The sequence below is a fragment of the Salmo trutta genome, chromosome 2 (assembly GCF_901001165.1).
Source record: "Salmo trutta chromosome 2, fSalTru1.1, whole genome shotgun sequence".
NCBI lineage: Eukaryota > Metazoa > Chordata > Actinopteri > Salmoniformes > Salmonidae > Salmo > Salmo trutta.
In genome coordinates this window covers 62,184,577-62,201,506 of record NC_042958.1, presented here as the reverse complement: position 1 = coordinate 62,201,506, position 16,930 = coordinate 62,184,577, and the positions used below count along the sequence as shown (strand labels likewise).

At 42.1% G+C, this 16,930-nt stretch overlaps 1 protein-coding gene across 4 annotated transcripts in view; it reads left to right on the top strand.

Moving 5' to 3' along the window:
* LOC115159989 (alpha-1,6-mannosylglycoprotein 6-beta-N-acetylglucosaminyltransferase B) overlaps positions 1 to 5,173 on the top strand; it is a 46,580-nt gene extending 41,407 nt beyond the window's left edge. For 2 of the 4 annotated variants that reach the window (XM_029710201.1, XM_029710216.1), the window contains 3 exons: positions 241 to 315; positions 773 to 933; positions 2,979 to 5,173. In XM_029710201.1, the coding sequence (XP_029566061.1) occupies positions 241 to 315; positions 773 to 933; positions 2,979 to 3,180 (438 nt within the window). In that variant the 3' untranslated portion in view covers positions 3,181 to 5,173. The remainder of the gene's footprint in view (positions 1 to 240; positions 316 to 772; positions 934 to 2,978) is intronic. The other 2 variants (XM_029710209.1, XM_029710192.1) reach the window with 1 other exon arrangement.
* Positions 5,174 to 16,930: the final 11,757 nt, after the last annotated feature.

Here is a 16,930-nt window from a genome sequence, read left to right as displayed (position 1 = left end):
TTTTTTGTGTTATTGAAGAATAACATCAACTGCTAACACTTATGAAGGTTCACATGATTAGCACAACTATTATATGAAGTTGTAATGGATCTCGAGATCTATGGAAGATAGAATTAGTCTGTTTTACAGGTGAAACCTCTTATCCATTGGTATGGCTGTTATATGAATGCTTATGAAGGCTCATATGATTAGCATAACCCTGATATAAAGCTGTATTTAGCTCCTATGTCTGTTTTAAAGGTCAAGCCCTTCACCCCTCGAGAGTTCACCAGTGAAGGGATGCTGGAAAGGGTCCATGCTTACATCACTCATCAGGTACACAACAATAATCTCCTGAAACACTTAAAAAAACTTATTTAAAGGGATAGGTTTATATCTGTTTTATACGGTCAATGGTTAATATTACAATATGTGTCTTATAATGTCTTATATTAGGAGGCATTGGAACAAAGAGTAGGCTTGGTGATATATGTATATAAATGGTAGTCACTAGCTGGTCATGCTAGAAAGAACAATGGTGGCAGTATTGTCAGAACTGATTGGCAAGTATGGCACATTTGTGTTACTAATTTAGGTCAAGGATAGTCGGTGGTCACTTTTTGACATTTGAAAATTCTGTACCTCCTAGCATGGCCAGATAGTGAGGACCCTAAACTGAGCTGAACAACCTTGTTTAACACTGTTCCAAAACCAGTCTCATGAGCTATATGATACATTCCAACATTTTTGCAAAATAATATAACTGTTGTTCCTGTCTTCTTGTTGACCCCAGGACTTCTGCAGCGTGTCCTTCCCTACCTGGCCACCTGAGAGCGCTCTGAGAATACACCTGGGCCCCCTGGGCCAGTCGTGTGTGAGTGTGTGTCGACGTGCCTCCCTGGTGTGTGAGCCGGCACTGTTCCACCACCTCAACAACCCCGCAGCGTTCACCAGGTGAGAGACAGAAATACAGGCAGGCAGACAGAACAAACATACTGCAAACAGGTGCAAGGGCACAGCTATCCAATACCTACATACAGTGCATTCGGAAAGTATTCAGACCCCTTCACTTTTTCAACATTTTGTTACGTTACAGCCTTATTCTAAAATGTATTTTTTTTAAAAAATCCCCCTCATCAATCTACACACAATACCTCCATAATAATAAAGCAAAAATAGGTTTTTGAAATAACACATTTACATAAGTATTCAGACCCTTTACTCAGTACTTGGTTGAAGCACCTTTGGCAGCGATTACATCCTCGAGTCTTCTTGGAACACCTGTATTTGGGGAGTTTCTCCCATTCTTCTCTGCAGATCCTCTCAAGCTCTGTCAGGTTGGATGGAGAGTGTCGCTGCACAGCTGTTTTCTTTTCACTCCAGAGATGTTCGATCGGTTTCAAGTCCAGGCTCTGGCTGGTCCACTCAAGGACATTGGGAGACTTGTCCTGAAGCCACTCCTGTGTTGTCTTGGCTGTGTGCTTAGGGTCATTGTCCTGTTGGAAGGTGAACCTCCGCCCCAGTCTGAGGTCCTGAGCGCTCTGGAGCAGGTTTTCATCAAGGATCTCTCTGTACTTTGCTCAGTTAATCTTTCCCTCGATCCTGACTAGTCTCCCAGTTCCTGCCACTGATAAACATCCCACAGCATGATGCTACCACCACCATGCTTCACAGTAGGGATGGTATTGGCCAGGTGATGAGCGGTGCCTGGAAGGTTCTCCTACCTTATATAGACAGGTGTGTGCCTTTCTAAATCATGTCCAATCAATTGAATTTACCTCAGGAGTATTCCAATCAAGTTGTAGAAACATCTCAAGGATAATCAATGGAAACAGGATGCACCTGAGCTCAATGTTGTTTCTCATAGCAAAGGGTCTGAATACTTATGTAAATAAGGTATTTCTGTTTTTCATTTGTAATAAATGTGCGAACATTTCTAAAAACCTGCTTTCGCTTTTTCATCATGGGTTATTGTGTGTAGAAAGCTGAGGAAGAAAAGTGACATTAATCAACTTTAGAATAAGGCTGTAACTTAACAAAATGTGGTGAAAAAAAAATGAAGGTGTTTGAATACTTTCCGAATGCACTGCATACACAGGTGCGAGGGCACAGCTATCCAATACCTACATGTACACAGGTGCAAGAGGACTAGCCAATACATACACATAACACACACAGTGGTATAATATTGTACTATGGTTTAGTCTGGATGCATGTGTGTAGATCTCAAACACCGTGCAGTAATCACAGGTGTCTGTTAGTACTCATGCGCTACATGTACACTTTAGCATCCGCTGTAATTCTCCAGACCAGGTAGGCCAATACAATCCCTGTTAAATGTTTTCACACAATATTGTGATAGTCTATAAGAAATCCCCATCAATACCCTGCTGTATCACATTGCTGACAATAGCAAAATTCCCCAATTACAGTGTGCAATGGTTTTTGTTCCAGCCTAGCGCTAAAACCCATGTTTTAGTTCCGAGTGGTGCAGCGGTCTAAGGCACTGCATCGCAGTGCTAGAGGCGTCACTACAGACCCGGGTTCGATCGTGGGCTGTTTCACAATCGGCCGTGATCGGGAGTCCCATAGGGCGGCGCACAATTGGCCCAGCGTCATGCGGGTTAGGGGTGGGTTTGGCCGGGGGGGGCTTTACTTGGCTCATTGCGCTCTAACAACTCCTTGTGGCGGGCCTGGCGCCTGCAGGCTAACCTCGGTCGTCAGGTGAACGGTGTTTCCTCTGACACATTGGTGCGGCTGGCTTCCGGATTAATCATCAAGGCCTTGGCGAGTTGAATTGAGTATGTTAGTGCTGGGCAGGAACAAAAGCCTGCACCCCCTGTAGCTCTACCAGGACTAGGGGTGTTGATCCGGAACTGTGACATATAACTAGTATGTCAGCTTAGGTGACATATAACTACAGTAGTTAAATGTCACAATTTCGAACAGATTCTGTTGAGACCATACTGATTGATCCCAACTGCTTTTCCCTCTGGCAGACTGGGCCTGTCCTGCTCCAGCATGGACCAGGAAGTGGACAACCATATATTTCCTGCCTACAGCCCGTGGGGTCGTCGCTGCGGCCTGCAGCGGGAGCGTCTCCTGTTCAGCTGCGCTGGGTCCGATCCTGTCCACCGCAGACTCTGTCCCTGCAGGGCCCACCGGGCGGGACAGGTGGCGCTGTGTCCTGACTGCCTCTAAGGGGCAGACTCTCGGGATTCTCATTGGAGAAAAAGGAGGAAATGGAAGGTTGAAGTGCATCCTATGTCTGGGGTCATGTTCACTAGGCACGAAGCAAAAGAAAGCACCTCTCCATTTCAGTTGGTTATCTGAACTTGTCCAATAGGAAATGCTTTTTTTCATTCTATTGCAAAATGTTTTGTTAGTGTGCCCTGATGAACACAACCCTAGGCTCACAGGAAATGGATGTCACGTTCCCGGTTTATCTGATATCACTCAGGAAGAAAGAAGATATAGAGCCCTGATCCGTCATGTCTCCTCAGTTGCACAAAGGTATAGGTGTAACGTAGGCAAAATACGTTTTCTGTCTCTCCATATAGTCTTGACATTACTTGGCCTCACACAGGATATATCAGTGTTGTGGCCTTTCATTCCCAGTATATCTGATCTCTCTCTGCCTTCGCCTATGTGGCCTGTAAAGTGACCACAACCTGTCATACCAGAGGTCACTCTATGATAAACTGAGTCAGGCCTCTAAGCAGTTTTACAACCAGAGAGTCCATCACATCACATTCAAGTGTAATAGCTTCAACAGAGGGCCATCACTCATTGATGTGGGGTGAATTTAATGAGGTAATACACAATGTTGCAGGTGGAAATGTGATGTGTAGTGCTGACATGACCCACGGTTCTAAATGACAAACAGCCATACCTGATCTACACAATACATTTCTATCACAACGTTCTCTTGAACAGCCTTCCATAGTAGTGGTGGACTGGGGCGTGTGGGATTACTAGCCATGTACAACGGCCGCTCGCGTCGCATCGCCGGCCCTGAATATTACCTCAATCCTCCTCGGATGCGTGACAGAGTAAATAATGGGGGCCAGAGCCATGTATTTAGAAATAGGCAAAATTATAGAATTTTGAATATTGTTCTAATTATAGACATTCAGTTACATAGTATTAAGTATTCCACATGTAATGTTAATGGGGAGCTAAAATGGCTGCCATAGAATGTTGAAGTGTCATGTAAATGCATCATAATACAGAAATCATATTGGCCCAACTCTCCAAATACTTGGCTCTGATGGGGGCCATTATCAGAGTGAATCATGGGTAATCAGCACTGAATGTCTTTGAGAGGGCAAGGCAATAAGACCACGATTATTCTCTCATATAAACACAGTCAAAATGCTGTACTATACGCTATGTGTACTGTATAAGATATGTGTTTATATGACAGAATATTAATAGTGTTATTGCCCTATTGCCTTTTGATATGATATATCTATAGTGATCTGGCTGAACTTGTACAGAGGACGATTTTGAAGGACGGTATCCTGCTCAGGAGCGAACGTTGAACTGAACTAACAAACAGACCCGAGCCAAATGAAGTGAGGGGTGATGGGTCACAAAAATGAGTGTGGAGGTTGGGAAGCCTGTCTTCTTCTCGCCTGGCTTCTTCCATCACCCCTTTCTCTATATATAAGAGTGAGGGAAGAAGTGAGAGACCGAAACAGACGTAAATGAATAGCTCTAAACTGAGGGCTCTTATCTGTTAGAAGTGATGGGGTGGGGGCTTACACAGTGCAGCTGCTAGCCTAGCTTCAGTCCAAGTCCTTGGACTGTCTATGGGCTCCTTCACCTAAAACTAGAAAACTGAGAGAGGGTTTCTCAGAACAGACACACGTGATTACCGTGACTGTCCCAATGCACTCCGCGTAACCCAAACACAGCACAGCTCAGGAATTGGACGGGACCACTCAGGGCTGTGACAGGATGACGGACAGCTCAGTGACTGTAAAACGGCTGTCTAAAACAACAGTGGAACTGACATAAGCAGAATGTTTAGCAAATTCAGCTGGCCCTGTCAAGTGAGACTTGAATGTGACTTGACGTACGTTCCAAAGATGATAAGAGTGAATGGACTTTTGTTTTGTTTCAAGGCACTGTTCATCAGTTACGGAAAATAAAATTGTACCCAAAGGAATTATACAATGAGAAATAAGCTAATTGGGAAATGTTGTGTAATTTTGTGACTCACACTCACTGACTCCTTTTGTTTAAAGGTTCTTGCATAACACTTGACGAGCTGATAATGTAAGGTTATAGAAGGGCTAAGATAAAATAAGATTGTAAAATATAATACAATATAATAAAGTATTTTTTTTACTCTTTAATATTGACATTATTGGAGCATGACTGGCATACTTTAGGTGCTACCAATAGCTACACACACTGCTAGATCTCAAAAGCCCACAAACGTCAATCAACATGTCACAACTCTAGAGTGGCATCTGTAAACTACAGTGCCCTCCACTAATATTGGCACCCTTGGTAAATATGAGTAAAACAGGCTGTGACATTTTTTTATTTTCTGTTTATCCTCTTGGTCTTTCATTCAAAATATTCACAAAAATCGAACCTTTTAATTGAAATAGAATTATTGAAAAAAATGTATGTGAAATAAATTAAATTAATATTTTTCTCCGAAACATGTGTGCCACAATTATTGGTACCCCGAGAAGTTCTTACGAGTAAAATCTAACTGAAGTATATTCCCATTCATATTTTACGTTTTTAAGTTAACCTGAGTGATTAGGAACACTTAAGTGGTAAGCCATGACTTCCTGTTTTACTGGGGTATAAATATGAGGTGACACACAGGCCATGTTCCCATAGTCATCCTTCATTATGGGAAAGACCTGAGAATACAGTAATGATGTGTGACAAAAGGTTGTTGAGCTGCACAAATCAGGAAATGGCTATAAGAAAATAGCTTAAAGGTTGAAAATGCCAATTTCCACTATCAGGGCAATAATTAAGAAATTTAAAGCAACTGGAGATGTTAACAATGGGCCTGGAAGAGGAAGTGTGTCTATATTGACCCCACGCACCGTGAGGAGGATGGTTCCAGTGGCCAAAAAAATCTCCAAGGATCACAGCTGGAGAATTGTAGATGTTAGTTGGGTCATGGGGTCAGAAAATCTCCAAAACTACGATCAGATGCCACCTACATAACCACAAGTTGTTTGGGAGGGTTGCCATAAAAAAGCCTTTGCTGTCATCAAACAACAAAGTCAAGCGCCTACAGTTTGCCAAACGTTACTGGAACTTTCAATGGGACCGGGTTCTATGGTCAGATGAGACCAAAATAGAGCTTTTTGGAAACAAACACCAGAGGTGGGTTAGGCGTAGACAGAAAGATAGATATGCAGAAAACTACCTCATCCCCACTGTGAAGTATGGTGGTGAATCTTTGATGTTATGGGGCTGTTTTTATTTCGAAGGTCCTGGACCACTTGTTAGGATACATGGTATCATGGACTCCATCAAGTACCAGCAAATATTAAATCAAAACCTGACTGCCTCTGCTAGGAAGCTTAAACTGGGCCGTGGTTGGATATTCCAGCAGGACAATGATCCGAAGCACTCCTCAAAATCAACACAAAAACGGTTCATTGACCACAGAATCAAGGTTTGGCCATGGCCTTCCCAGTCCCCTGACCTAAACTCCATAGAAAAGCTGTGGGATGAGCTGAAGAGGAGAGTCCACAAGCGACCTGGGAATCTGAAGGATCTGGAGATATTCTGTATGGAGGAATGGTCTCAGAGCCCTTGCCATGTGTTCTCCAACCTCATTATGCATTATAGGAGAAGACTCAGAGCTGTTATATTGGCAAAGGGAGGTTGCACAAAGTATTGAATGAAGGGGTGCCAATAATTGTGGCACACATATATTTGAGAAAAATCTTTGTTTTATGGTAAGAAAAAATAAATCTTCCAATTTATTTTACTTTAATTAAAGTGTTGATTTTTGTGAATATTTTGAATGGAAGACCAAGAGGATAAACAATAAAGAAGTTTTTTTCACAGCCCGGTTTGCTCATATTTACCAAGGGTGCCAATAATAGAGGAGGGCACTGTAGAAGGGATTCATAGCTGAGTGATGAAGGGGTTAAAAAAAGAAGGGATGACTGGCGGGGAAAGGAGGACAATAATGAAGGGAGGAAACATGAACCTGTCACGGTCAGCCAGACAGGCAGGAAAGTTCACGGTCCAATAATGTTTACCTTAGCACTTTTTAATTTTACATGACTTTTTAATTTTTTTTTACCATGAGTATGAATACTTCTTGGAGAGATGAGGGACTGAGGGTGAAAGCCAAAAGAGTACTTTCGAAAAACTTGTGAAGTGACTTTTTTTACCCTATACTAGATCATGTAGACCGAATGAGTTGTGTCATCATAAGATGTTAGGATGGCACCATTATAACTAGGCTTTAGCTCAGCGGGCTAACAGTCTTATTACAGTAACACAGACCTAGATTCAAGTCGACTCAGGTTGGTCAACGACGGTTATAAGAGGGTTTATTGTATGCCCAATATATAACTTCATGACATGTTTCATGTTAAACAATGTTGTATTCTACATACTATTCCAAATACATATGGACATTTCAAGAAGAATATGACGAGGCCTTATACTACATCCAAGAGTCATATGTTTGGAACAACAGACATAGGAATGAAAGAAACACATGTAAAGAGGACAAATGGGAAATCTATGGGTAGTAATGCATATATACTTAGCAAAAATATAAATCCAACAATTTCAAAGATTTTACTGAGTTACAGTTCATATGAGGAAATTAGTCAACTGAAATAAATTCATTATGCCTTAATCTATGTATTTCACATGACTGGGAAAACTGTTGGTCACAGATACCTTAAAAAAATGGGCCTTACAAAAGGGCCTCAGGATCTCATCAGGCTATTTCTGTGCATTCAAATTGTCATTTATAAAATGTGATTGTGTTCGTTGTCCGTAGCTTATGCCTGCCCATACCATAACCCCACCCCCGCCATGGGGTACGACGCCATACACGTGGTCTGCGGTTGTGAGGCCGGTTGGACGTACTGCCAAATTCTCTAAAACAACATAATAGGCGGCTAATGGTAGAGAAATTAACATACAATTTTTCTGGCAACAGCTCTGGTGGACATTCCTGCAGTTAGAATGCCAATTACACGCTCCCTCAAAACTTGAGACATCTGTGACATTGTGTTGTGTGACAAAACAGCACATCTTAGAGTGGCATTTTATTGTCCCCAGCACAAAGTGCACCTGTGTAATGATCATGCTGTTTAATCAGCTTCTTGATATGCCACACCTGTCAGATGGATGGATTGTCTTAGCAAAGGAGAAATGTTCACTAACAGGGAAATAAACAAATTTGTGCACAAAATATGAGAGAAATAAGCTTTGTGTGTATGGAACACGAAACATGGGACCAACACTTTACATGTTGCGTTTATATTTTTGTTCAGTGTAATTAGAGTTCTAAACACAGAGATACAAATAACATTGTGTGTTTAAACCAGCATGTAATAAGAAAGGAATTGGTATAATGCCCCTATTGGCAAAATATTCAACTTATTGAACACGTGGCTATGCTGATTAGTTCCTCTCTCTCTCTCTCTCTCTCTCTCTCTCTCTCTCTCTCTCTCTCTCTCTCTCTCTCTCTCTCTCTCTCTCTCTCCCTCTTTCTCTGTCTCTTGCTCTCTCTCTCTCGCTCTCTCTCTCGCTCTCACACACACTCTGTCTCTCTTTCTCTCTGTCTGTCTTTTTCTCCCCCTCTCTCGCTCCCTCTCTCTGGAAATATCTTAGAATGATAGTTGAGGCTAGAGTCATGAGGTGGGACCACCAGGGTGTATAGTTATTGCGTTTAGGGTGTTTAGATTCTGATGTTCCCTCAGTCACATTGTTTATGTTGCACCCAGTCAAAATACAATTTCTGTCACAGACTAAGGGCATGTCTCTATTTCTGATTTATTTTCTTTTTCTCCCTTTTCTCTGCTCTCTCATACCAACTCACTGTTCTCTCTCTCTCTCTCTCTCTCTCTCTCTCTCTCTCTCTGCCTCTCTCTCTCTCTCTCTCTGCCCTTTCCAAAGTCTACACTTTCTTTCCTTTCTCTAGCATACCTCTGTCTCTCGCTCTTTGTTTCTGATCCTGCACTGACACAGTTTACCCCATAGGGGGCAGTGTGGTCTTGCTAACCGGACTTGCTAACCATCTCTCGCTCTCTCTCTCTCTCTTTCTCTCTCTCTCGCTCTCTCTCTCTACAAAGTAAGGCATCGCGGGAAACACTCGGCATTCCAGCAAAAAATCTCTTCACCACCTGCCTGGAGAGGAAAACAGTTGGGCATATGTGGATGATGCTTCCAGTTTAGCGCTCTGAGCCTACTCCCTACACTCTGCAAAAAGGGGGGAAGGAAGAAAATCTTTACTACCATAACAAAGCAGCTGCTTTTATTGAAACCTGTTATTGGCGTGCCAAGATTAGGCCTACACTAAACAACAGCCCCCCTCCTCGGCCAAATAAAATTCTGACAACAAACACTTGGCTTGCCTACAACGCTGCAAAAAAAGCCACAGAGGTTGGCCCTAATGATATTTGGTAACCATTACGGAAGATTAAGTGAAATGAAGAAAACAAAGAGGCAAACAATGATTTGTTTGAAAGTTGCTTCCAGACAAAGATAGTGAGTCATTGCGGGGTAACCTCTAGGCAACGGTGTATTGTTTGTTGTGTTGTGTGGCTACCGATGATGATGATGATACTGATTGATTTTATTATAGGGTTATGCATCTTATTGCATCCAAATGAAATGATCACACTTATATATACGTAAATTGCCGACGTACACACACATTTGCATTCGTACTGAAATGAAAACAATTGAAACACAAAACCAAACCTTTCAGTTATACAACTTATCTTGTTGAGTCTTCCAAGCTTTGGAAATAACATTTGCAACCAGGAACAGTTATTTTCTGAATAGCCATTCAAGTTTTAATTCATCACTACTCATCATATCAATTATAGTAAAAGAAAGTATAATTTTGTTCCTTCTCAATCATTACCTTGTGTTATGGTGCAACTGTGTGATTGCGTGCTTTGTCTCTCTGTGTGTGTGTCCTATAACAATAGTGCTTGTATGCAACTGTTTACAGATGTGTGTTCTATCAAGCTGGTGCTGAAGTTCTTTTCCCATACACTGAAACTGTATTTCTGAGTTTGTGTGTTCCATCAAAAAGGCACTACCATGCTGTGTTTTTGGTGTGTGTGTGCGTGCGTGCATGTGTGTGTGTGCGTGTGTGTGCTCTGCGGTGGTGATAAGTATGGCTGTGCATTCTGTCAAACTGGTGCTGAAACAAAAATATAAATAAAACAGAAGAAAAGTATTTTACGTGATGTGCTGTCACTTCCCTCCACAAAACACACAGGCTCCATATATTGTGTATGCTTGAGTGCCTGGAATGAGCCAAAGAAATTCCCAGTTTTTCCCAGTTGTCCTGCGTCAGTGTTCCAGGGATGCCTGCTGGTCACACCTGAGTAACCCAGAGGCTGACACGATCCGGTTCATTCTCCCAGGAGAGTGTGTATGTTCAAATCACTGCTCAAGCCTTTGTTTCTATGCATTTATTCATCTTGAATGTAATCCATATTGGAGGCAAGGAGGTCAGTGCCAAAATATTTCACCACCAATTAGGCAGGGGGAGTCTGGAATAGACCAGAGTTGACAAATCTTACTACTCACTGCAACAAACTATACCACAGTAACAAACAAAGCCTCAAAAAATTATTTAATTGCAATGTGGAATCAACATTTTTAGGATTCAATTCATGTCTACTTAAAAAAAGACATGGGATTCCACATTGCAATTAAATATTTAGTTGATGCTCGTGTATTAAAAAAGTATTTATGCCTTATTGTCACATACACCGGATAGGTACTGTGAAATGTGTTGTTTTTGTTTGTTTGCATCGAGTAGTCAGATTTATAAACTCTGGTTCCAGAATCCCCCTTCCCTATCCTATGTCCCAGCATAGTTCTCTCATTATATAAGACCGAAAGGAGAGAACGTCATAAAGAAGCTAACTTCTATTGGTAATGTCTCCTAGCACCAGAGAATAAAACACAGAAAGCCTAGCTAGCTAACGTCTAATAGCGGCTAATATCTGCTAGTGCCAGAGAAGAAAAACACAGAAAGCATAGCTAGCTAACGTCTGCTATTGCCAAAGAAAAGAAACACAGAAAGCAGCTAGCTAACGTCTGCTATTACCAAAGAAAAGAAACACAGAAAGCAGCTAGCTAACGTCTGCTATTGCCAAAGAAAATAAACTCAGAAAGCAGCTAGCTTATGTCTGCTATTGCCAAAGAAAATTAACACAGAAAGCAGCTAGCTAATGTCTGCTATTGCCAAAGAAAAGAAACACAGAAAGCAGCTAGCTAATGTCTGCTATTGCCAAAGAAAATAAACACAGAAAGCAGCTAGCTAATGTCTGCTATTGCCAAAGAAAAGAAACACAGAAAGCAGCTAGCTAATGTCTGCTATTGCCAAAGAAAAGAAACACAGAAAGCAGCTAGCTAATGTCTGCTATTGCCAAAGAAAATAAACACAGAAAGCAGCTAGCTAATGTCTGCTATTGCCAAAGAAAATAAACACCGAAAGCAGCTAGCTAACGTCTGCTAGTGTCAGACAAAAGGAACACAGAAAGCAGCTAGCTAATGTCTGCTATTGCCAAAGAAAAGAAACACAGAAAGCAGTTAGCTAATGTCTGCTATTGCCAAAGAAAAGGAACACAGAAAGCAGCTAGCTAACGTCTGCTAGTGTCAGACAAAAGGAACACAGAAAGCAGTTAGCTAACGTCTGCTATTGCCAAAGAAAAGAAACACAGAAAGCAGTTAGCTAATGTCTGCTATTGCCAAAGAAAAGGAACACAGAAAGCAGCTAGCTAACGTCTGCTAGTGTCAGACAAAAGGAACACAGAAAGCAGCTAGCTAACGTCTGCTAGTGTCAGACAAAAGGAACACAGAAAGCAGCTAGCTAACGTCTGCTAGTGCCAGAGAAGCCTTGTCATCTTTCATCCCACACCTCCGGGTTTCCTTCATTTTCTTGGGGCTCATAAATGGCCTCTTATTGTACCATAAATGGCTCCTTTTGGGGGATTTATAGTGGAGGGGGGAATAAAACCCTCCTTTTGATGTCCCCTCCGCTTAGTAAGGAACACAGGCGAGGTTGCCCATACACCACGCATACTAGGCCCTCTGTGCTTGCCTCGCGTGCGAATCGATCCAGGCACATTAAAAGATATTGAGCTTTGTTTCTGCTTTCGTTCAGAATCATGCAAAGTAATAACTTCGAGTTGAGACGGATTCCAGTTAGGCTGTCCCACTTCCTCTATACTCTGGCTGTAATTAAAATACTATGTGTAATGGAAGAGGGGGTGCCGTTTATGTTGCAACCCCTGATCCTGACCTTTGGAAAGACCTTTGGTTCCATAATGGTAAGAAGCCCCTTTTGGGGGCAGAATAGCTTCTGTGTAGATTCTAATGTACTTTGAGAGTGTATCTCCAGAGATTGAGATGTCATCAATTACATTCATACACACATTATATAAATAAGCACGGAGACGGAGAAATTGTCATGGACAGAGCTATGCTTTCTTTGCCCTCTCATTCATATACATGGCCCACACTTTTGCGTCTCTCTCTCTATCTCTCTCTTTCTCTCTCACTCAACAGGTCACAAGGTCACAAATCTTGCTGCTGTGATGGCACACTGTGGTATTTCACCCAATAGATATGGTAGTTTATCAAAATTGGATTTGTTTTTGAATTATTTGTGGGTCTGTGTAATCTGAGGGAAATATGTGTCTCTTATATGGTCATACATTTGGCAGGAGATTAGGAAGTGCAGCTCGGTTTCCACCTCATTTTGTGGGCAGTGGGCACATAGCCCCCCCCCCCTCTCTCTCTCTCTCTCTCTCTCCTCCCTCTCTCTATCTCCCCTCTCCTGTCTCTTTCTTTCTCTCCCTTCTCTTTCAATTCAAAGGGCTTTATTGACGTGGGAAACGTGTTTACATTGCCAAACCAAGGGGAATAGACAATAAACAAGGGAAATAAACAATCAGAAATGAACATGAAACATACTACACACCTACATTTTTAAAAGAATGTAGACATTCCAAATGTTATATTATTGGCTATGTACAGTGTTGTAACAATGTGCAAATATGTAGTTGACGTATGAAAGGGGAGATAAATAAACAGATAAATATAGGTTGTATTTACAGTGGTGTTTGTGCTCCACTGGGTGCCCTTTTCTTGTGCCAACAGGTCACACATGTTGCTGCTGTTGTGGGTCTGTGTAATCTGAGGGAAATATGTGTCTCTAATATGGTCATACATTTGGCAGGAGGTTAGGAAGTGCAGCTCGGTTTCCACCTCATTTTGTGGGAAGTGGGCACATAGCCTGTCTTGCCTTGAGAGCCAGCTCTGCCGATGGTGGCCTCTCTCAATAGCAAGGCTATGCTCACTGCGTCTGTACATAGTCAAAGCTTTCCTTCATTTTGAGTCAGTCACAGTGGTCAGGTATTCTGCTACTGTGTACTCTCTGTTTAGCGCCAAATAACATTCCAGTTTGCGCAGTTTTTTTGTTGATGCTTTCCAGTGTTTCAAGTAATTCTCTGTTTGTTTTCTCATGATTTGGTTGAGTCTAATTGTGTTGCTGTCCCGGGGATCTGTGGGATCTGTTTGTGTTTGTGAACAGAGTACCCGTACCAGCTGGCTGAGGGGACTTTTCTCCATGTTCACCTCTCTGTAGGTGAGGGCTTTGTTATGGAAGGTTTGAGAATCGCTTATTTATAGGTGGTTGTAGAATTGAATTGCTCTTTTCTGGATTTTGATAATTAGCGGGACTCGTCCTAATCTGCTCTGCATGCATTATTTGGTGTTTTACGTTGGACACAGATAATGTTTTTACAGAATTCTGCATGCATCGTCCCCATTTGATGTTTGTCCCATTTTGTGAAATCTTGGTTGGTGAGTGGACTCCAGACCTCACAATCACAGAGAGCAATGGGTTCTATAACTGATTCATGTATTTTTAATGTATTGTTCCTTTTAATGGCGTAGAAGGCCATTCTTGCCTTGTCTCTCAGATCGTTCACAGCTTTGTGGAAGTTAGGCCAAGGTAGGTATAGTTTTTTTGTGGGCTCTAGGGCAACAGTGTCTACGTGGAATGTTGTATTTATGCTCCTGGCAACTGGACCTTTTTTGGAACACCATTATTTTTGTATTACTGAGATGAACTGTCTGACAAAATCTGTGCAGAAGATGTACGTGCTGCTGTAGGCCTTCCTTGGTTGGGGACAGAAGCTCCAGATGATATGCAAATGGTAGACATTTGACTTCAGAGTCCAGTAGGGTGAGGCCGGGTGCTGCAGACTGTTCTAGTGCCCTCGCCAATTCATTGATATCTATGATGAGTGCGGGGCTCAAGCTGCATCCCTGTCTCACCCCCCGGCCCTGAGGAAAGAAATCAGTGTGTTCTTTTGCCAATTTTAACCGCACACTTGTTGTTTGTTTGCATGGATTTTATAATGTCGTATGCTTTCCCCCCAACACCGCTTTCCATCAATTTATATAGCAGACCCTCATGCCGAAGAGAGTCAAAAGCTTTTTTAAATCAATAAAGCAATGAGAAGACTTTGCGTTTGTTTTGTTTTGTTTGTTTGTCAACAAGGGTGTGCAGGGTGAATACATGGTCTGTCATATGGCAATTTGGTAAAAAGCCAATTTGACATTTGCTCAGGACACTGTTTTCACTGAGGAAATGTAGGAGTCTGCCATTAATGATAGTGCAGAGGATTTTCCCAAGGTTGCTATTGACGCAGTAGTTATTGGGGTTGAATTTGTCTCCACTTTTGTGGATTGGGGTGATCAGTTCTTGGTTCCAAGTACTGGGGAAGATGCCAGAGCTGAGGTTGATGTTAAAGAGTTTATGTAAAGCCAATAGAAATTTGTGGTCTGTATATTTTATCATTTAATTTAGGATACACTAAAGGCCTTTTTGTGTTGAAGGGTTTGTATTTTGTCCTGTAGTTCATTCGATGTAATTGGAGAATCCAGTGGGTTCTGGTATTCTTTAACAGCTGACTAAGATGTTTTATTGATCATATATATGTTTTTTCTGTTTGTCCTTTGTTATAGGGCCAAAAAGATGGGAGAAGTGGTTTATCCATACATCTCCATTTTGGATAGATAACTCTTCATGTTGTTGTTTGTTTAGTGTTTTCCCATTTTCCCAGAAGTGGTTGGATTCTATTGATTCTTCCATTACATTGAGCTGATTTCTGATGTGCTGTTCTTTCTTTTTTCTTAGTTTATTTCTGTGCCGTTTCAGTAAATGCGTAGGGTCAGGTTTTCTAGGTCTCTGTGTTTTTGGTTGGATAGGTTCTTCAAATCCTTTCTTAGGTTTTCTTCATCAAACCATTTGTCCTTTTCTTAGGTTGAAATGTTGAAATGTTTAAATTTGATAGGGACGCTCTGAGGTCAAATGTACTATTTTGGCTTTCTACTGCCAAGTTTACACCTTCGCTATTGCAGTGAAACGTTTTGTCCAGGAAGTGGTCTAAAAGGAATTTAATTTGTTGTTGGCTAATTGTTTTCTGGTAGATTTCTACACTACTTTTGGCTTTGATGCCTCATGATTCAGTATTGCTCTGTTCAAGTAGACTGTGATTTTGCTGTGATCTGATAGGGGTGTCAGTGGGCTGACTGAACGCTCTGGGAGACTCTGGGTTGAGGTCGGTGATAAAATATTCTACAGTACTGCTGCCTAGAGATGAGCTGTAGGTGTACCTACTGTAGGAGTCCCCTCAAAGTCTACCATTGACTATGTACAGACCCAGCATGCGACAGAATTACAAGAGTTATGACCCGTTTTTGATGGTTGTTTTGTCGTAATTGTGTCTACGGGGGTATATTGGGGAGAGAATGCTGTTACCTCCAGGTAGGTGTTTATCCCCGTTCCGCCACAGACTACTACATGTCCCTGGATCTGAAAATGATTGATCTCTCCCTCTAGGATGGAGAAGCTGTCTTCACTAAAGTATGGAGATTCTAGTGGGGAGATATAGGTAGCACACAGGAGGACATTTTTCTCTTTTGAGATTATTTCCTTATTTCTCTCTCTCCTGTCTCTTTCTTTCTCGCTCTCTCTCTCTATCTCGCTCTCAGAGAGGCAGATGAGCCAGGTGATAGTGACACACCCAGCTGTATGCCGGTTACCACGGTGATGACAGCTCCCTGCCCAGGTGCACAGGCAGCTGGGAAGCCAAGGAATGTCTGTGTGTGAGGGTGTGAGGGTGTGTGTGTCTGTGACTGAGATACTGTGAGAGAGCATGCACGTGTGTGTGTGTGTGTGTGTGTGTGTGTGTGTGTGTGTGTGTGTGTGTGTGTGTGTGTGTGTGTGTGTGTGTGTGTGTGTGTGTGTGTGTGTGTGTGTGTGTGTGTGTGTGTGTGTGTGTGTGTGTGTGTGTGTGTGTGTGTGTGACAGAGAGAGAAAGAGAGATAGGAGGGAAAGGAGACAAGGGCGTGAGAGAAGAGACAGGTGTGTGAATGATGGAGGAGAGGAGAGCGTGGGAGAAGACCAGGATGGAGACCTTTGACCTTGTGTCATCTCACCAGCCTCTGGAATCCACCTGCACTATGACTCACAATGGATCCATGTGATATTATCACTCATTTACTACTCTAGGTTACAATGGAACTGTGCACATGTAAGTTCATAGATGCATCACACGGGGTATATAACGTATGATGGTGATAAAATAAATCTAAACGCCATCATTTGATGCATCATTGATGATTTGAGTCCTATTGAGTCATGACAACAAAGCACATTCCTCCTTCT